This window comes from Peromyscus eremicus, chromosome 2, assembly GCF_949786415.1.
Source record: "Peromyscus eremicus chromosome 2, PerEre_H2_v1, whole genome shotgun sequence".
Taxonomy (NCBI): domain Eukaryota; kingdom Metazoa; phylum Chordata; class Mammalia; order Rodentia; family Cricetidae; genus Peromyscus; species Peromyscus eremicus.
Window position 1 is genome coordinate 83410274 of NC_081417.1, and position 20624 is coordinate 83430897.

At 41.5% G+C, this 20624-nt stretch overlaps 1 protein-coding gene across 2 annotated transcripts in view; it reads right to left on the minus strand.

Moving 5' to 3' along the window:
* Window positions 1–20624, minus strand: part of Astn2 (astrotactin 2) — a 968023-nt gene that overhangs the window by 837755 nt on the left and 109644 nt on the right. For both annotated transcript variants that reach the window (XM_059254463.1, XM_059254462.1), the window contains exon 2: window positions 3586–3773. In XM_059254463.1, the coding sequence (XP_059110446.1) occupies window positions 3586–3773 (188 nt within the window). The remainder of the gene's footprint in view (window positions 1–3585; window positions 3774–20624) is intronic.

A 20624-nucleotide genomic window follows, 5' to 3' on the forward strand; every position in this document is an offset into this window, starting at 1 on the left:
GTCAAGGTAAAAGCAAGAAGAAGAGGCAGGAGGGCAGAGGAAGGGAAGTTAAATTCAGAGCCAGCTCAGCTTAATTCCAAACCTCTGCTTTCTTCTGGGCATTTAACTTCCTGCATGGCTGAGGCTGACAGCAGCTAAGGCTAGTGTAGGAGAACGAGATGACAGTCCACTGCCTCTCTCTGGACCACGTTCACTGAGAACATCTTTGTTGTACCATCCGTTGGGATACTGATAATCAGATGGTGGCAATTTGAGGATTAGGGAGCTGCTCATTTCCAGATATAAGAAGCCCAAGGAGCATATGGCTCCACCTACATAGCCATGAACTGTAGAAGGTAGTGATTTTCCTTCATGAGAGAAGGAGACACAAACTGTGGATTCTCACCTCCACATATCCTTCTTTGAGATTTCCCTGCATGACTTGGTCTTCTCACAAATCATCTTTAACATTTACCAAAAATGAAAACCATGGCTCATGCGCTAACCATGTGGCATGAGCTTGGAGTTAGGCGAAGCATGGTCCTGGGACTGCCTCCACACCACACTGTCATGAGCAAGTCAATTTGCTGATTCTCAGATTTCTCATCTTAGAGATGAGAAGACAGGTTCCAGTCATCCTGAAATCCATTCTCAATGGTCACAAAAGCAAATGTTTCTCTCTGTGTTCTTGCTGAACTCTATGTAGCCATGAGAACAAGGACAGAGACCATGACTTAAATCCCCAGCTGTTCAGGGTACTACAGACAATGATGAGTCTAATGTGGACTTCCATTTTTCCATTCATAAAGTGGGAGAGTATACTAAATTAGAACATCTCTACCTTTTCAACTGAACTGCCCCCAGTAACAAAAGTGAATGCCCTTATATGGCTCTGATGCAAGCTTTTCTGATTCAAGAGCTTGGTGTAGTTGTACATATCAGTACAGCTTCTGTTCCATACATGACAAAACAAGGACAGATGAATTAAACACTGTACAAGTACACCCAGAGAGGATAGTGGGAAAAGCAAACATCATGTGCTGGATCTGGGGCTGGCTATATCCACAGAGTGTGGCTCCATGTTTCAGAAGCAACCTTCCACCAAAAGCCATCTTTTGGTCCAAGTAGCCCTTGGGGGTAAGAGGGAGACAATAATAATCTATCTAGATTACTGATTAGCAGACCACAAGTAAAAAGTGTGTGTGTGTGTGTGTGTGTGTGTGTGTGTGTGTGTGTGTGTTGCATAGAGTATAGGGTATCTCAGCATCTCCATTCCCTCCTTTGCTGGTAAATCCTGCAGGGAATTTCAGTGACATCTGGTTTATGTTGAGTTATCCTTTTTAAGCTGAATTTGCTGAGCAAAGGAAAAAAAATGGTAAGGGATATGATCCTGGGGAGACTGTCTGATTTACTGGAACCAACACTAGGCCTGGAGTCAGAAAAGATACATTCAGGGCTCATTTATAATTGAGATAATCTGATATAGGTTACTGGGTTACAGGGAAAATGTATGTAACTAAACGTTATGGCATAAGTTGGAAAGTATCTAATAAATATTAATCAAAGCTGAGTCTCATGCCCAAACATTAAAGGCAGAAGAGCAGTCACACCTTCCACCCTCTTAACATCAAATGGTACTTCAAAGCCCATGGGGAACTGAGCAAGCACATTGAAATGGTGTTTACAAATTTGCACCCCAAAATTAGCGTGCAGGCACCCACTTGGGTTGGCATGTGGCTGCATCATTTGCTAAATATATATATATGGAAAAAGTCTACCACACACATTCCATGAATAACACAAAGGCCTTGATTTGTTCCTCCATGTGATGAGCACTCGTTAGGTCCAAAATTAACATTTCTATCTGGCTGGGGTGTGCGCATGTTTTTCCAAAAAGAGAAAAATTCCACGATCTCACTCAGCCCTAATCAGAACATCCATCGCAGTTTTGTTGGTTGAGGAGAAAATAAACCACGGTTCTGTTCCACTGTATAATCTCAGTAAATAGTGACTCTTGATGGAAGGAAGAACTAACTAAAGTGGTAAAAAGGGCATTTATGCAGATCACTCATCTTTCTGAGCTCTGCTTTTCTCTTTATATATGTTAGGGACATCACTTTCCTGTTTTTACTTATTTTTCACATCCTTTCTAAAAGTTAAGTTGAAGAAATAACTTAGGGTCAGCTTCAAAGAGTATAATATTAGGGGACAACTGGCCTTGTGGTCATCAGATGTCACCCCAAGATCACTGGATGTTCTTTCTGTATCCTGGATGTGTCTGTTGCTACTTTTCTGGTTACAAGGCAAAAACACAAATTGTAGGGCTGAAGATAAGATACAGTTGGTAGAGTGCTTGCTTTAGAAGCACAAAACCTGAGTTTGTTTTCCCAGAATCCATATTAAAAAGGCAGGTGTGGTAACATGTGCCTGTAGCCCCCGCACCAGGAACCAGTGATAGAAGAATTCCAGAGGTTGCTGGTCAGCTAGTCTCACAAACCAGGAAGTTCCAGGTCCAGTGAGACACTGTGGCTCAAGAAATAAAGTGGAGAGAGATAGAGTAGGTGCTAACTTCTGATTCCTACACATGTACATAGAGGGATACACACACACACACACACACACACACACACACACACGCACATGCACACACACACACACACACACACACACACACACACACACACATGCACACACGCACACCATGAATTCTAACTTAAAAAAAATAACACTACCAATAGAAGACTGCTCAGTTGACTCCAGCAGCCTCCTCAGAGGAGAAATAGATTCACAGAGTTATGTCATTCAGCAGACCTAGAAGATGCCTTTGCCTCTCTGTGCTCCTAATTTCATTTCCAATATGCAGGTGATATGCTATGCTTTATGCATTCTTGGTTTACTACAGTGAGGTAATTTTCAGAAATGTGTACAGCACTGTGCTGGACAAATGAGAGATAAACAAGAAAGTCTCCAATTGAGAGACAACAGAGCCTACAGGATTCAGTGCTGGCTTGAGTACTCAAGAGCAATAGTATTGCTTGCAGGCTATGGTACACTGGGTGTGATTTTTGTTTTCTCCCCTCTTCTAGAATACTCAACAACTAGAATTTGAAAGAAATAGAGGCACCATCCTAAGTGCTGCACTGGCTACATCTGGCCCTTCTCTTGGTTCTACCTGGTGGTAGAGGTGAGCCTTAAAGCACCTGCAGTATCAAGGCACTTGGGAAAGGACATCCCCCTGTGCCAGTACAGCTCCAACCTCGTTTGTTTAGTAATTCTTAGAGAGACCAATTATATTTAGAAGCACAGGACCCCAGCCCTCATCCAAACAAGGCAAGTGCGTGACAGATGTTAAACAGCTGTTCCCAGACATGTCAGCCAAAAGGCCAAAGAGTTAGATAACCTTTATTTTCTCCTCTGAAGCACAATTAGTTTGTCACAGCTGACAGATGACGGATGTGATTGTGTCATTCCAGGCGACACCAGAGAATTCACCTGACCTTTTGAGCATCACACTGCCCTCTTACTGGCATACTCCTATTCTTCCATCTGTGGCCAATCCCATGCTTCTTTTTGTCCCCCACCCTCATCCCATGCCCAGCCACTCACCATTACAGAAATGTGGAGAATATGCATCTGTTCCTCAACGATCTCAGAAGGCTCCTGGAGCGTGGGAGCTGTGGCCTGGGCCAGCTGCCCTGAGCTGCTCATGGAGACATGGAAGTACAGTGTGCCGTTCTCCAGCCACTGCTGTCTCCAGTGCACCAGAGAAATGTCCGCTGCTGTGCCAGACATCTCTGTAAGACAAGACCGAAAGAGCTGGGTGAGATACATGCCAGGCTTCTGTGCTTAGGGAGCAAAGCTGCTTCACACAGTCATGAACTCAGAAGCCAATTACTGTGTCAAGATATTTTTCCTTATTCCACCTATGATCCAGGAGTCACCATTTCTATTTATAGATGGCAAAGCATGGCCAAGATATTCCTCAAGTAACACAGGAACAGAGGTACTGCTTGATCTTGGTGTGTCTGGGGCACTTTTTCCAAGACCTCATGTTTGAAAAGGTAATTCTTCTCCCAGAGTATAGTGATCCTAAGCAAATGAATAATAGTGCTCCAATTTTCTGAGGTTGCACAATTAGCAGAAAAATGAAGGGAGAAACATCCTTAAGTTCGTGTATGAATTTCACAGACACTAACCTGGAAGTCTTCAGGGTAGAAGCTCAGAGCTGAAAAGACCCCAAAGAGTATACGGCTCAGCTTTGGTAAGTAGGGTCAAGCCTGTTTGGGGAAGGGGATGGACATTTGTGCTGTTGTAAGCCTTTCTCAAGTGTGATGAGCACAACTCCATTTGGGGAAATGTATGTTCTGTGCTCCAAATCAAGAGAGCTTTGAGACAGATGCCTGCACTGTTTAAAAGTAATTGAAAGGGAATGGTGATGCCTCTGTCGGTTAAGTGATTGTCATGCAAGCATGAGGACCTGGCTCTTGATCCTCCTGAACCCCCTCTTAAATTTTTAAAGTGTAGTAGCATGCTTATTTAACTCCAGAGCCTGGAAGTAGAGAGAGTTAGATCTCTGAAGCTCACTACTCAGACAGAAAAGCCATGTCAGTGAGTTCCAGATTCAGAGAGAGAGTATTTCTAAAAAATGTAAGCTGAAGATTGGTTGAGGAAGACACCGAATTTTGACTTCTGGTATCCACTTACATAAGTAGGTATGTGCATAAATGCCCACACACTTACCTGAGTAAGTATACATTTATAACAGAGACATACACACACACACACACACACACACACACACACACACACACATCAGCCATTATGCAACTTCATTGATATTGTGTAACTGGAAAGAAATTAAGCCTTTCTAGTAAATTATTAAATCAAATCTCCTAATTTGAAGATTCTAAGTCTCTGTGCTTTTATCTTTTTGTAAATACTTTTTAAAATTACCATATGAATAGTACTTTTATTAAATATTATAATTAATGACCATAGTCTCTTATTAGGTAACAAGGGTGATGGAAGAGGTTTAAAAAATGATTTTGCTTGGATGTTATAAATTATTTCCTTAGTATTTTCTACTGAAGCAAGGCATCACTAGAAATATCTCAAAAAGACAAAGCCTATGAGTGCATCTTATGAATAAAGGAGAAAGGAGATGGGATTCTGGGAGAATTACCAGGTCTGCACTCAAGTAAGAATTACTTTGGAAGCCAGATAGCCATGGTAGTGCCCATATAAAACATTAAGTCTTAGTAGTAACTGAGCCTTAGAAATTTAGTCCACTGTGGTCACAGAAGTGACATTTGGATATCATCCCAACAATACCCAAAGATCCTATATACACCCTCACACAGAGAGAAGGACTGATGTGACAAGCCAAATTCAAGCTTTTCTTATCCAATCATCTCTTCTCAAGGCAAATTTGCAGCCTTCATTTCATCTGGTGACACTGAAGAATCTCCTTGGCTCAACCAAATCCCATTAAATTTTCCTCATATACTCCAATCCCCAAAGACTTTAATTTCCTGAGGTTAACAATCAAAAATCCTTAGGAAAGTAATGCCTGGCACTTAGTAAGGGCTAAGAAGAAAGTTAGTTATGAATTTTTTTAATAAGTTACTGATTTATAATCATTATAATTATTAATATGGATAGAATTTAGTTCAGTTTTCATTTGCTATGAAACAAGGCTGGAAATATCCTTGATGTTGTTCTGTTTGGCATTCCAGTCTATTGAGTAACGTTCAAAAGATAGCCAACATTCCAGCTTTCTCAGTCCCTCTCTCCAGCCACCTAGATTGAGGCATTATCCTCCTATTTTATGGCTTCCTACAAATGCTTCTTATCTTCATTGCCTCCACCCCTTTGCCTTCCTGTTTATTCTCAACCACAAACTAAAACACATGTCGTCTCATACTACTGAAGATCTGATTCTAAACCCTTACAGGGCTTCCTCCCTCATTCCAAATAAAAGACAAAGTGACCAGAAAATGATGAATTATTACTCCAAGTGCACAGTCTTGGACCGCTTGAAGGATTAGCCAGAGATGAAGCAGAGATGAAGGTAATCACCGAAGTTGGTCAGCTCTTAGGCATAAACCCCAAAGGGCCTTGAGAGCTTTTGTGGTGCTTCAATAGAAGACCCTGGCTGTGTCTCTCTCAGCACCTTCCCTCCTCTGAAGTGGAGTGGTCTGTTCTGCCACCAACCCACCTCCCAATATCAACACTTGGGACACTGGCAGTCTTCTCTGGCCGCAGCCAGCTGTGACACAGTAAGATGGAGGCGTTAGAATCAATGGTCTTGCTTAGCATTTCACTTGTTTTGCTAAGTGCATCCAAGTTTGGAACTAGAAATTCAGGGAACTCAGGCTAATGTTTGGCCCTTGAGTAGTTGGAACTAACCCAGCACCAAGGAGTCTAAGTCTATAGGATACCACCAAAGCAAGAAACATCTAGCTGATACAGCCTGGTTTAGACCGGCAGAACAAGCCCAGGGATACTGGTGGGAATCTGAACTCCAGTCTCCTGAAGCTGTGAAATCCCACCATGCATGAGGCTTTCCTCACTCATGTTTCCATTAGGCAACAGAGGGTTACAGATGGTTAGTGACTCATTTAAGGCCACTGGTGAATCTGTTCTCAGCTGGACTTGGTGGATTTCCAGTCAACGCAATTTCTACAATGCCAATTGCACTTGCAGCATCTCCTTTTCCTTGACTAAATTAGCCCATGAACAAAACTAGATTGAGCTCTTTGTTTGCTACAGCGATGAGTGCACAGTCAGCAGACAGTAAACGTTAAATGATAATAACAGTGTGTGAAACACAGTAAATATTGAATCACAGAGGATAGCTCTGGACTTACACTATTACAAAGAGACTGTTGTTGGGGCAATAGGAGAGGCAGCAGGAGACTGCAAAATGAAAACTACTTTAGTGGAAGCAGAAAGCTGTGGTTGGTATTCATTCACTCACTCATGCATTCATTCATTCACCCATTCATTCAATGTAGCTTATCATGGTCCTTAACTGTTTCAGGCTACTTAGCAGCTCAGAGTGTTGACATAAATGAATTGCCTGTAAGGAGTCTGTTAGCAACAAAAGTTCTATGTAGTCTGCTGTCACCTAGCCCCCTGTCATGATCTCTGAGATTCTGAATTATCAGACTTATCCCTTCCCTACTGAATCTCCTTCATCATAAGCTACAGCCCTATAGTCCTTAATATATCTGTTAAACGTGCGAGCTCCCTCTTGTATCAGGGAATAAGTATCTTCCTGAAATTCTCCTCCCAGAGCTTAAAAAATTGGTTTCTTCTCAGTATTAATCCCCCACTCCAAATGACACCTGCTTTGGGAAGCTGTGCCTGAGCACTTAAGCTGAAGGACTCCTCTTTCAGTATATCCAATCTCTATTATGCTCCCTTCACAAAAACTTCTAATAGCACTTGTTACTATTAGAAATTTATCAAACATATTTACTTGAGTATGCATTTGTTCTCTGTCTCTCCATGAGAGAAGAGACCTTGTATGCCTTATGTCCTGCAGTTTCTCAAGCATTTTGAAAAGTACTTAGCATATCATAAGTTTTCAGTAAACAGTTACTGAATCTTTGGAGTATAAGTAAATGTATATTTACATATGTGTATATGCATGCAGATACTTATGCAAATGAATAATAAGATGGTAGACTTAGTAAAAAATATAAACCAGGATGCTAAGTCTTATCAGAGGATTAAGAAAAAAAGAAAAATATCTGTTGGGAACTCAATATCAAGAAGGGACCCTTGAAGCTTGGAGACCAAGAACTACTCACAAACAGAGTAGCATGGGCACACTTGAGGACAGACATTGATGATCTTCAGAGGTGATAAGACATCAAGAACAGCTGGGCAATCCAGAAAATAGAGCACAACTCCAACAGAGGTAAGGATTTCAGTACTTGTGTTAAAGCATCTACTTTATTTGGCATGCAGTAAGGAACTGGCAGAGCAAGCTTGATCAGAGAGCCAGTCCTGTGTCCATTTAAAAAACAGGTCAAAGAAATTATAGCACGACCAAAGCCAGCTCTTGAAATTCCCTGCTGATTGATTTTCCAATTGCATTTTCCCTTTTTTCTTCCCCTGGTCCCTCCATATAAACATTTCATTGAAGTCTTCAAGTCATATTACAATCAAACTTAAAGCAAAGGGGGACTAAACGCATTTGGTCGGGAACCAAGACGATTCCCATAAAGGCAGATTATGCTGACATGATGAATATAAAATGAAATAGCAGATATTAAAGTGGGAGAATTGGTGCACCATGCCTTCCGGTGGTAGGCTGATTCCAGCGCCTGACTCCCTCCCACCCTGTGTAGCTTGGTTTTATATTGGAATCATAAAGAAACACAGAGATTGCCTTTTCACCTTTCTCAGTTCTCCCCCTATGGGCAGTAACTTGTGAAATATTCAATAGCCTCATATCCCCTCAACCATCCCACAAAGCCAAGCAAGAGGATCAGCCTTCATCAGTAATTCTGGGTAGCCTGCCATCATGCCTCAGAGGCTACTGGTGCCTTTCAGCCTTCTGGAAAAGAAATAAAAATCCCCAAGGCATGTTATGCTTTTAATTGGCTTGTTCTTCCTAATCTATGGCACTCATTGTATTTTTATTTAATTCCTGAAGGTCATTATGAAAATAAGCAGTGCTTCTGATCTCCAGCCATCCTGGTAACATCTCCCAAGTGGCTAACTAACCAGCCTTCTGCTTCCACAGCACCAGCTGACCCTCCAGTAGATTATTTGCAGAAATCCAGAGAGAGCTTCTGATGAGTTTGTAAATGGTTTGGCCTCACTGAGGAGGAAGAAGACATTATATGCAATTGCCTGTAAGAACTCACTGCTCAGGCAGGAAGAGTTGGGGAAGGTAGTGATGTTAATTCCAATCACCCTTGCCACCAGCTTCACACCCATAGCTTCACATCTGATCATCACGCACCCTCTGAGTAGGTCTAGAAAGTATTTGCAAAAACACACCCTGTTTTTAATCTCTGTAATATTTAATTAGTGCAAACCTTTATCATCACTCTCATGGGCTATTGCAACTGGGTCTGTGCCAGTCAGGGTCTCATCAGAAAACACACATTCACTAAGGTCATTGAAAATTGTTTCATAAAAGGGGCCATTTACAGAGGCTTGGATAGGATTAAAACAAACCAATAATAGTGAGTGAAGCACCTCAAAGTTAGTTTCAGGAAGGAACTATCACATGGGGGTGGAGAAGGAACTGTTATCCTGAAACTTTGAAAGAGCCACATGTGTACAAATACGCTACAGACAGTATCTTTAGCCTTTGATAGAATGGCCCAGACACTGGCAGTGCATGGCCCAGAGTGGGAGCTGGCATTAGAATCCAGACCCTGCACAGTTCTCTTTCTACCTTGCAAGTGTCTCATACAGGTCAACCTCAACTGAACATCCAAGGGGGCTTAAGTCCAACAAATCATATAGGTCAGCCTTCTTAGTTTCACAGAAGACCAGAAATGGATAGAAAATGGATCTCAAAGGACAAATGGAGACAACTCAACAGACCCCTTAATTGGTACCACTACCACCTGTCAGGTTCTGTCTTTCTAACTTATCATCAAATTAGCCAAGAGGAAGAAATTTATAACTTGTAATCTGATCTTGTTGTTGTTTTGTTCAACACTCTTCTGTGGTGCCTAATTTTCCTTGTGAATATATTTAGAGGAACCTGACACACAAGTCCATTTATGAGCCAACTATAACTTCCTCTCTACTCATTTCTTTTCACTCTTATGCTTGTACTCACATAGTAAGCACACAGTAAGTACATTGTAAGTACTTCACACTACATAGTATTATAATTAGGTTATGTACAGATGCTCCCCAAATCTATAATGAGACTGTATAAACTTATAAATATTTTATAAGCTGCACATAGTGTATATGAAGTGAACTTTGCATACCTAACTTATCAGAGCTTAGTGTAACCAGCCTTAAGTCTGTTCAGAAGATTTCATTAGCTTACAGTGGAGCAAAATCCTCTCACACACCACCTATTCTGAAATAAAATGTTGACTACTTCTTGTAGTTATTGATATACATATCTCATTCTCATTGCATGTGGTAAGACACATTGTATACTATTCTGAAATTATTAGTTTAATCTGTAGCCCATATTGTGAATGAACACAAAGTAGGGGCTCCACAAACATTTCATAATTTGCATTAAGCGTCCCCAGTCTTTGAGGGAAAGAACAGCAACTCGGGGCATCAGTGATGGCTTGAATTCCATAGAGAAACTTCACAGAAATGTTACTATCATCTTGTTCAAGTGCAGGCTCTCTGGAGAATGCAAATTAAGAGGAAAATAATTTAACTTTCAAAATATTACATTGTCACGGAGTGTGAGAAAGGATGTTTATATGGAAAACAGGCAATCTTAGGATTTTGTCTGGAGATGAGCCTATGTATATAGAGTTGGGAAGAGATACACTAAAATAGTAATAAATAATAAAATAATAAATAATAAAAAAATGGTGGGATCAGAGGTGATTTTAATCATGTGCAGATACATTTTCTCTGTATTGACTGTAAATCACCTCTGTAGTAAAGGCAAATACATGCACATTCATTTTAAAGATTTATGTATTGAATCAAGCTTTTCTAAGATCTGGCAGTGAGATACTCTGTCCTCAGAAGCCCAGTCCAAGGGACTGAGAACAAAGGTATGCTATAGATAGTTCAAATCAAAGTGAGAAGCTTGGAGGAGAGGAGATGGTTTCTGCTTGGATCTAATGTCTTCATAGAGGAGTGAGTCCAAAGGATGAGCTAGATTTTTAAAAAATACCCAGCAGATAGAAAGACCTTCAGATGGAGTAAAGGTACAAAGGTGATGAGGAAAGAGGGTAGCAGGCATGTGAAGAGATGCACTGAGAAGAAGCCAGAAGAGACCACAAAGCTTCCTCACTGTAATGGAAGCTCAGAGACTGCTGTATCCATTGCATAGAGAGCAAAACATTGAAAGGGGGCAGCCACCTCCTATGGATGGAACAGCTTAGTTCAGAACAGTAAATATATGTCCCATTTAGGCCTCCTTCATTCAGTCAGAGTCAGCCCTGGTTAAGGGGTTTTTGAAGCTCTCCACATAACATTTTAAAAAAAACAAAAACAAAAAACAACAGGACAGATGAGCTGATATCTGGATGGATGATGGATGTATCTCAGTTGCTTTGACCTACTCAAACAGCCTGGAATAGTGAAAAGAACACTGAATTTTGAGTAAGAAACTTAGGATGATATTTTCCCTTATATTAGCTGACCAGTTTACATGAGGACAAATCATAGAGTTTATGATTTTTCATATTTGAAAAATGGGGGTCACTGTCTGCCCTACTTACATTATGTCTAATATAGAATTGAGTAAAAATAAGGCCAAACATAGCAACATTTTCACAAATCTGCAGGGTTCTGCAGTTAGTCCCAAAGTGCACAACATCATTACCATGGTCCTCCAACAGCGTGCCTCTCACAAATCATTAGCTATTTAAAATGTGTCATGCACAGAGCTTGGTCCAGAGAATAGACTAAAGGGAGAAATACATTTGATTGCTACCCTCACAGACTTTCTCGTCTTGCCTCGATTTTCTCCTTCCTCTGTTCTTGTTTAAACACGCAAACAAACAAACAAAAACAAAACAACAACAAAAAGCAGCAGCAGCTTCCCCCATAATACTTCAGCTTGCTTACTTGTCTACCCCTTTAATCACTGCTGTCCCCAGCATGTGGTAGGTGCAAAATAAATATTTGTTAAATAAATGCACCATTCCCTGTGAATTCATTAAATTCCTTGTTTTCAAGAAAATCATAATCTAGAAGAGAAAGAAAAGAAAAAATAACCAAAGTGATGACGGTATGGTAGTTGCCACAAAACAAGATGCATAGCATACTACAGGAAATATGTGTGAAGCCAGCCATTGGTCCTTGTGGATCTGGGATTTGGGCAAGGCTTTGCAGAATTTATGATCTGGGTGGCTTATGATTCTAAGAGATCCTGATGTCAGGCAGGTTACATGCCTTCAGGATGATACCAATGGTGTGCTGGGTTTGAAAGGTCGCCTGAGGGGACAGAAGGTGAGGAGGTGGTGAGGGTGAGACAGAGCTGAGGCCCTGAAGCAGTAGTTGCAGAGGAGCATCCCAGGAGTACCTCAGTCCCCCTCCCACCATCATCTGTCAGCACTCATCTCTGCCTCTGTCTCCAATCTGCCCATTTCTGCATCCTTTGGGAACTGCATCTTTTATATAAAACTATTTTTCTAAGCCACTTGGTAGAGATAAATAAGACAGTTATGCTTGGGTTTAAAGAGGAGGGGAAGAGAAGAATTAAGAGTTATTGGCAAGGGAGAAAAGCATATCATTTCAGATTAGATTTGAAAATAGATGGAAGGTTGATGGAACTGATTCTCATTACTCCTAGCTATTCTCTCCATAACCATCTCCCCTTCTCTTTGCTTCTTTTTTTCAGGGAGTCTTTCTTTATCATTTAGCTTCACTGTACTCTTGTTTTCTCCATGTGCTTGAAGATTCTTCTGTTCTTCTTTGAGTCTACCATAGCAGTGGGTTTTACAGGTTCCAGTCCCCCCCAAATGATGCAGAGAAGTAGCTAAAAGCAGAGGAATAGAAAGGAAAACTTACAATACCTACTGAAGTGTCAGGCTAGGAGTTTTTGTTCATTGCCTTATTTAGTCTGACCAGAGCCATGGGTACGCATGGTAGAGAGTGCTATATTAATTTTATAGCTGAGAGTTCTGATGCTTTATGCACTTCCACCTAATAAGTGGCAGAGGATTCGAGCCCTTGTTTCTTGATCCCAAACTGAGTGTTTTTCTCTACGCTCCTGCCTGGGATGAGGAAAGGGTTCAATAAGTTAAAAAAAAGAGAGACAGTGAGTTCAAATCCACTTTGGGACATGATATGAGAAGTACGAGGACAGTCATCCTCTTGGTCCCCTGATGTTCTGGCTATATGTTTCACCATTTTGAAAGTCCCATGTTGGTGTTATATATGCTCCCCTCTGTTTTTAACATCCAAATATCACGCCCCCAAGAGGTACAGAAATTATCATGCTACGGAGAGATTCTGTGGTCACTCTGTTCCTTTTTATACACTTCACTGAGTTGACCTTTAATAGGCTCACCTCTCTGAGCCTTACTTGTCTCAGAGGGAAAAAAGTGTGGGAATCATAAAAAAAAAAATCTCTTATGATTGTTGTGAGAATCTAGAGAATGTAATGTGTGAAGGACTAAGCATTTAGCCTGTGGATATTCCCTGCCAATCTTCTGTCTTCTTGTCACTCTTTTCCATCTCACCTCTGTCAAGGAAATAAGAGTCAGACTGTTTGGAGTGCAATGGGGATGTGTGTGAAAGTATCAAAATAAAGAAAAAGGAAGGAACATAGATATAAAGCTGCATACTTTTGTGGATACTATCCAAGTGTCTTCTAACTCATCCCAAGTGCTCCACGCCCCTTTATTAACCCTAAAGCAATGATGTACAGTATTATGGAATTACATTAGAGAGTACGAAGAGATGGAAAATTGACCCAAACATTTTACCAACCCAGATAGTAAGGACCAGAGATGGGTAGAACTTGCCTTAAGTCACATAGCCCCACAATCGAACACTCTTGTCACAGTGTATAGATAAAGATTTACAAAAAGACCAGATCAGAGGATAGAGGAAGAAATCTCCATGACTTTACGTAGGAATTTTGTATCTTGGCATCCAAAGCCTCTCCTAAAGATGTTGCACAAGGCTCTTTATGCCCCTGCTCCTATGACAGACGGGTTGATCTCCTACCCAAGAGGCTGAACATGTGAATGTCAGTGCATGGATTCAGAGCTGACAGGCAATAAACTGTGATGAGTCAGGGGAGCCTAAAATCACCCAGTACATGTGAGGAGGGTGAGAGCTGCAGAAGCAAAGTAAGTAGCCAGAATCCACAAGATGGTCATACTGGCAGCCAATACCACCAGCTATTTGCAGAAAGGAAGACTTGGAGGAACACCTTTCTGTGATAAATCTACCCCAGTGTCAGACTCTGACCAGGATCCATTGCATATGGATGCCACATAACCACACTCAAGCAAGTTCCTGGCTTCCAAGTTTGTTCATAATTCATCACCTGTCCCCATCTCTCCTTCTGCCTTCACATGTGTTATCACTCTTCAAAACTCAGCTGACCCTAGCACTCTGGAGAGCCCAACCCTCAAGGTAGTATCGTTCCTCTGAGCTGTCAGGCTTCCAATCTCTATACTGATTCACTAACCTTGTTCATCCTTAATTCTCATCACCACTGCTAAGTCATAAGATTCACCAGGGCCATGAATCACTGTTATCTCCACTGTCTCGCCATCAGCAGCTTAGTGCTTTGTGCTACAGCCAGAACTTATTGAATGCAGGAGCATCCAAGATTAAAATTAAAGCATCGGTGGAGTGAAAAGCATGGGAGACACGTGGTCACAATTTCATGTATTGGAAAACTGAGGCACAGAGAGCAAAAATGAAGGATACAGATTGGATACTAGAAGTAGGAGGCACCAAAGAGCTCCCTACAGGAACACAGGGTCCTTCTATCTGTCTGCTGCATTATCTTTGCACTTTACGGTTCTCCACCTAACCTTGCCTCTATCCAAACAGCATTAATCTGGATCAAGGCACTTGAGGAAAGCCAGCCATGTGTACTCCTGTACACTCTCTATACCTGTCTCCCTTCCTCTTTTCCTCCCTCCCTCCTTCCCCCTCCCTTTTGTCCTCCCTTTCTCTCTGCCCTCCATGCTACCTTGCCTTTATTCTCATAGCTCCAAGATCTGTGTCCATATTGTTCTCCCTATCTAGGTTGTTCTCACTCTTTCTTTTCCCTGCCTAATTCAATCTTTAGAACTTAACTATTTAAGCTGACTGTGCAGACAGAATATCTCTGCTTACATAGAAACAAAAATAATGTGCAGGTATAGACTCTCCTCTCAAGAGGTAGGATTGTTTCTCTTGCCCAGAACAAAGCAGACAATATGACATTTCTGACCAGTGAACCAATGCTAAGAGTACTACTCACTCACACACACACACACACACACACACACACACACACACACACACACTCACGAAAGAGAGAAAGAGGCTTACCAGCATGTCTGAAAACTCACCTCTCTCACTGTTCTTGAGAGATTTTTGAAGCTAAGGCTAGCTTACTAGAGGATGAGAGTGTCAGAGCCCATTTCTCTAGGTTTTCCCAGACAAAGCCCACCATTAATCACAAGTTCCGTGAGAAAAGCTACTGATAAACTTTACAGCTGACCAGAGACACAGGAGCAAGACTACAAAGGTAAACAAAGACCATCAGAAGAACCATCCATTAAGTTTCATCTAAATTACCAGTCTCTTTAAATAGAAGCTAAAAATTGCCTCAAGATTTTTTTTTTTTTTGGTTGGGGTGTGATGGGAGGGTTGAGACAGAGTTTCTCTGTGTAGCTTCAGAGCCTTTCCTGAAACTCACTCTGTAGCCCAGGCTGGCCTTGACCTCACAGAGATCCAACTGCCTCTGCCTTCGTAGTGCTGGGATTAAAGGCGTGCGCCACCACTGCCCAGCTAACTGCCCCAAGTTTTACACAGGAACAGCTACTGAGAAGAATGAGTCAGGTATGTACTCTTTGTGAAGCTCTGCTTCCTTCAGGGTTGGCTTGGATATCCCTGCTCTATACGTCCTCACACTGCTATGTTTCTCACACTACAAGATACTCATTTCTTTCGTTATTTCACACCTCGCCTACTTCTGCTCCCTGAGTCTCAGAGCCTCTTCAAACTAAAGACATCTCCCTGGATGCCTGATACTTCCTCAATGCCCAGCTTGGAGCCAATGTTCCACAGGCATTCGTAGCACAAAACACACAGAAATGGAAGATTTTCCCTAAGCAACATTCTACCCTGTTTCCTTCAGCCCCCTCCTCTTCCCAATCAAAGTCTCCCTGGCCCTGATTTGAAGGACTGAGTGGGTATTGATTGGTTCCAACTTGCACTGCTTGAGGAGCATAATCTACCTCTATATTCCTTAAATAAGCTCCATGCCTGTTCCGTGTGTTCATAGCAGGCTTGATTGTAATTCAGCATCTACTCCATTACCCTTATTTATAACATGGTACTGGAGCACAGCCCGGGGCGTCAGTGCAATGATTATAGGACCCTTTTGACTTGCAATTCCACACCATTCAGTCCAATTTAGACCAGTCACAGATGGTGCCCAGTGGCGAGGAAGGAACGATTTGAGTATGGCAGGCTCATCCTGGGGAGGAAGAATAGTCCCTCTTGAATTTCTCACTGAGTCAGAGGAGGAAAAATCCAGATCAGGAAACCTAGCATCCTTGTGGAGCAGGGCAGTCAGTACCTAAAAGTAGTAAACGACACTTTCTCCAGCAGGGCTAAGCATAGGCAATGTTGCTCTGACCATTCTGAGTTTATTTAGTTTAAATGCCAGGCACCTGTCTCTAGGTGATGTGATCAAAGGGTATTTCTATACTGTACGATTAGCCATGGGAAAAGTGAAATTCTACTCTTGTCACTCTCTAGCCTTAAGTCATTCATATCTCTGGACAATAGTCTTCACAGCTGCTAAATGGGGGTAATGAATGTTCTCCTGGACCCCTTCCCTAGACCCCTGGAAAGTGCCAATGATACACGTATGAGAAGAAGTTCTGAATGCCATATTCTCTAAGCAAAAGTCAAGATCATGTCTAATACCAATAATATCACAGAAGATATCTATTAATAATGTCTCACTGGGAAAGACTGAAATTCCATCTGACTTGTGAACCACTCATTTCCCCATTCTAACAGAGGGCCTGAGCTCAGTCGCTGTCACTGGCCAGCCCAGTAGAAATCTTTGCTACTTTACCCGGTGAAAAAACTGACTTCTCCATGCCTCACTTTCATCATGTAAACTCAAGAGGAAAACTTAAGTCTCACTGTCTGCAGTGAGACTCAGGTAGGCAGGGACTAGATTCTTACTGATTCTTGCCTCCTAAGGCCTAGAACAGTGCTGGGTAGAATACAACTACTCAACCTAAAATTAATAGAATGACTTACAATGGCTTAGTATTTATAGTGTTCCTGGCTGTGTGCATATTTGCCCATTTCTTTTCCCCACATCCCCCTTAATTGTGGATAACAATCAATGCAGACATGCACAGTGTTGAGACCAGAGTCAGCTCAGGGATCAGCACCAGTCTGTGCTCAGTAAGGTTTGCAGCAGTGAATGCTGCTCCAACTACCATTTCTCCTGTGCTATACAAATAAATTGCTCTTTACTCTAGTTAATACAGACATTTAGGATCGCTTGCTCTGAAGCACCCAAGCTTGTCTTTGATTGTAAATTCCTCGAGAATAAGAATCACATCTGTCGGATGTCCTCTGCAGGAAACTACGGTTACAATCTGGAGCATCTTCAGCGTGTCAGATTAGGAATCACGAGTCTGAGTTATCACATCTCCCCTCAGCCCTATCCCATCTTATTTCCTCCATTTCCAGAGCCTCAGAAACTAAACTTAGACTATGCCAACTCAGCAAATGTTTCTAAATAGCCTCTGCAGCCTGCCGCCCTTGGCTGAGAGCTTTTGGGCATCTTTTCTGTGAGTCTCCGATTTTCATTTAGAAGCAGCAAAGTTGAACCTTACTGGGAAGTCCCGGTAAGTCTGAAGGAGCTAAGAAGCCTAGCCTCTAGAATAAAGATCCACTATTCCACCGTGTTTTGTGTTGTCTCCCTGGTTAACTACCGATCAGCTGAGTCACCTGTAAAGGTTCTTCTCTCCCAACTCTCACTGTTCTCTCCTTGGAAATTAGAGAAGACGAGTGTCTTCAAAGGCTAGGTAGAGAAATGACAGGTAACTGGTTAGTGGGGAACACACTCTTTAAAAAAGTCTGTGTCTTGATGGATACTGTGTCATGCTATAATGTCACATTGGGTCATACTACAGAGAAAATCACATAACAGACTCCACAATTCACATGATAAATCCAATACGTATCTCACTTGCATTGTGTTTCTGAGAATTACAATAGGAACTGGGAAATAGGTTCATCCACCTGATTTCGCTCACCCCACAGGACTCTATTATAGTCAGTTGGCATTTTCTGAATGTTGGCCTTACATAATAATATAGTTTCTACCATTGTTTTACCATTGTTCTTATCCATATAGGTGGTATGCAACATACTAAAAGGAATTAGGTTGCTAAAAGCCAAAGCAATGTCTTTATGATGAGCTAATGTCACTGTAACAAAGGAGAGTAGACTGCTTACTCATGTTGGAGGTGAAGACTAACTTTGAGAAGTTATTTACAGAGAGTATGCAAGGATAATCAGGTCAGGTAAGTTACAGGTACATCAGAAATCATTTTTGCACAGTTTATAAATAAAGGTGACCCATCAGTGGAGCTCTCATGTGTATATATTTTCTCTCAAAGCACAACTGCATTCATAAATGCATGTATTTCATGAAGTATGCTTTTATATACTTACAGAAAACCATTTAATTGCATTGCCTAAGACACAGACTACATGCTCATATGTGACTGAAACCTCACACACATGGATGCACACAAACACAGGTTGATATGCGTGTGTATACAAATATAGACACCAGTACCACAGAGGTTGAGGTCTTAGACATCCATGCATACATTCTGCAAAACTGCTCATTTCTTGTGTTGGCACCATGAACATGTGTTCATATGTACATGTTCATGCATTCTGACAACCCAGCATCCATAGGCAAATCATTATAACTTATATGTACACTCACATATATGTTCACTGGTTCATCTTCATATATATTCTGTCATGCATGTTCCATCACGAATTTCTACACTAACAAGTGCACAAAAGCATTTTACACATGTCTGCATTCAGTTCTGTCATGAGCAGACATGCACATGCACATCCCCACTGATCAGGGTACATTTTAACCTAAGAGCAGACCCAATTCCAACATCTGTGCTCTCACATACACTGACATTGAACAATATTTCTGACTCCTGGAGGATCTACCATGGATTTGTCCTTCCTTTGCACTCAAGGAAATAATCTAAATCCTCTCCTGATTTCCTCTGGAAACCTATATCCTGTTTTCTAGAATGACTGACATACTACTGTGGAGCAAAGAAGAGCAGTGCTCTCTGTGTTCCTGAGCTGTCCATCCACCTAATCTTTTCTGATTTTTTTTTCTGGGGAAAATATTGCTACCAACTTGCTATTTCATCCCCTCAGCCTGGTGTCCTTGAAACAGACAGGTTGTCATGAGGCAGAAAGAGGCCCACTGATGCTGAGCCCCAGGCAGCCTGGTGACATTCCCATGGGATGCTGGCTTTCACACTGTGCAGGAAGCCTAGCCAGGAGGCTGAATCAAGTCTCTTGGGTGTCAGAGAAAGATAAACGAAAACATTAGTAAAGCATTAATACTCCTTACAATACGTGTATAGGCAGGAGTGATGCTTGGACACTGCTGCATACTTCAATTCCTTTAATACTCATAATGTGAAAGGAACTATAAACAAGCCCATTTTACAGAGAGGGAGAAAAACAGGCTTCTCCAGGCAAAGGCATTATTTGAAGGCACTGGTTGTAGTTAACCAGGGAGCATGAGTATAGTGTAAACTCAGCTTTACATGTCTTGTAGCATCTTCAATGCTCAGCAGGGTCCAGACCAATGGTTCTCAACATCCCTAATGCTGCCATCCTTTAATACAGTTCCTCCTATTGTGGTGACCCTCAACCATAAAATTGTTTTTGTTGCTACTTCATAACTGCCATTTTGCTACTGTTATGAATAGTAATGTCAATATCTGATATGCAAGATATCTCATACACAACCCCTGTGAAAGGGTTGTTTGACCCCACAGGAGTTAGGACCCATAAGTTGAGAACCACTAATCTACAGAGAGGCTGTCTAGGCACAAAGCTATCTAGCCTCAATCTGCCTCATTTCAGGTGCTTTTGTAGGAATTTCATACCTAGAAGTCCCTAGACCAGTTCATCCTGGTTAAAAAAAAAATCCAGAATTGAACAAGGTAGTGAAAAGGAAAGATGGTTTAGGGGAGAAAAGGAATAGGAAAGGAGAGCAAATGGGGCAGTAGTAGGCAATATAATTCCTCCTTTTTCCTTAAGACCATGCTGAAGCACTGAGGCCCTTCTCTCTGCCAGATATTGTATGAAATCCTGGCAGTACTGAGTGGGCAATACAGGGCACCTTATCTATGGAACTAACAGACTACTAGGATTCATGGATATGTTATAGAGGATGCTAAAGCTTGATTGGATGATTTAAAATACGTTTATCCAATATAAATTGGTTTGTCTCTGAAAATGTACATACCAATAACATTGCACAGACTAGACAGGTTGTATTTAGGCACATAACAAAAATTATGACAAAAGAGATCATGAATTTGAAGGAAAGAAAGGAGGAGTGTAAGGGAGAGTCCAGAGGGGGGAAGGTAGAAATGATGTAATTGCTTTATAAGCTCAAAAAATTAGAGGTAATAAAATGATAAAATATATTGGCTTGTTTTTCAAATCAGTGAGAGAAGAATGAT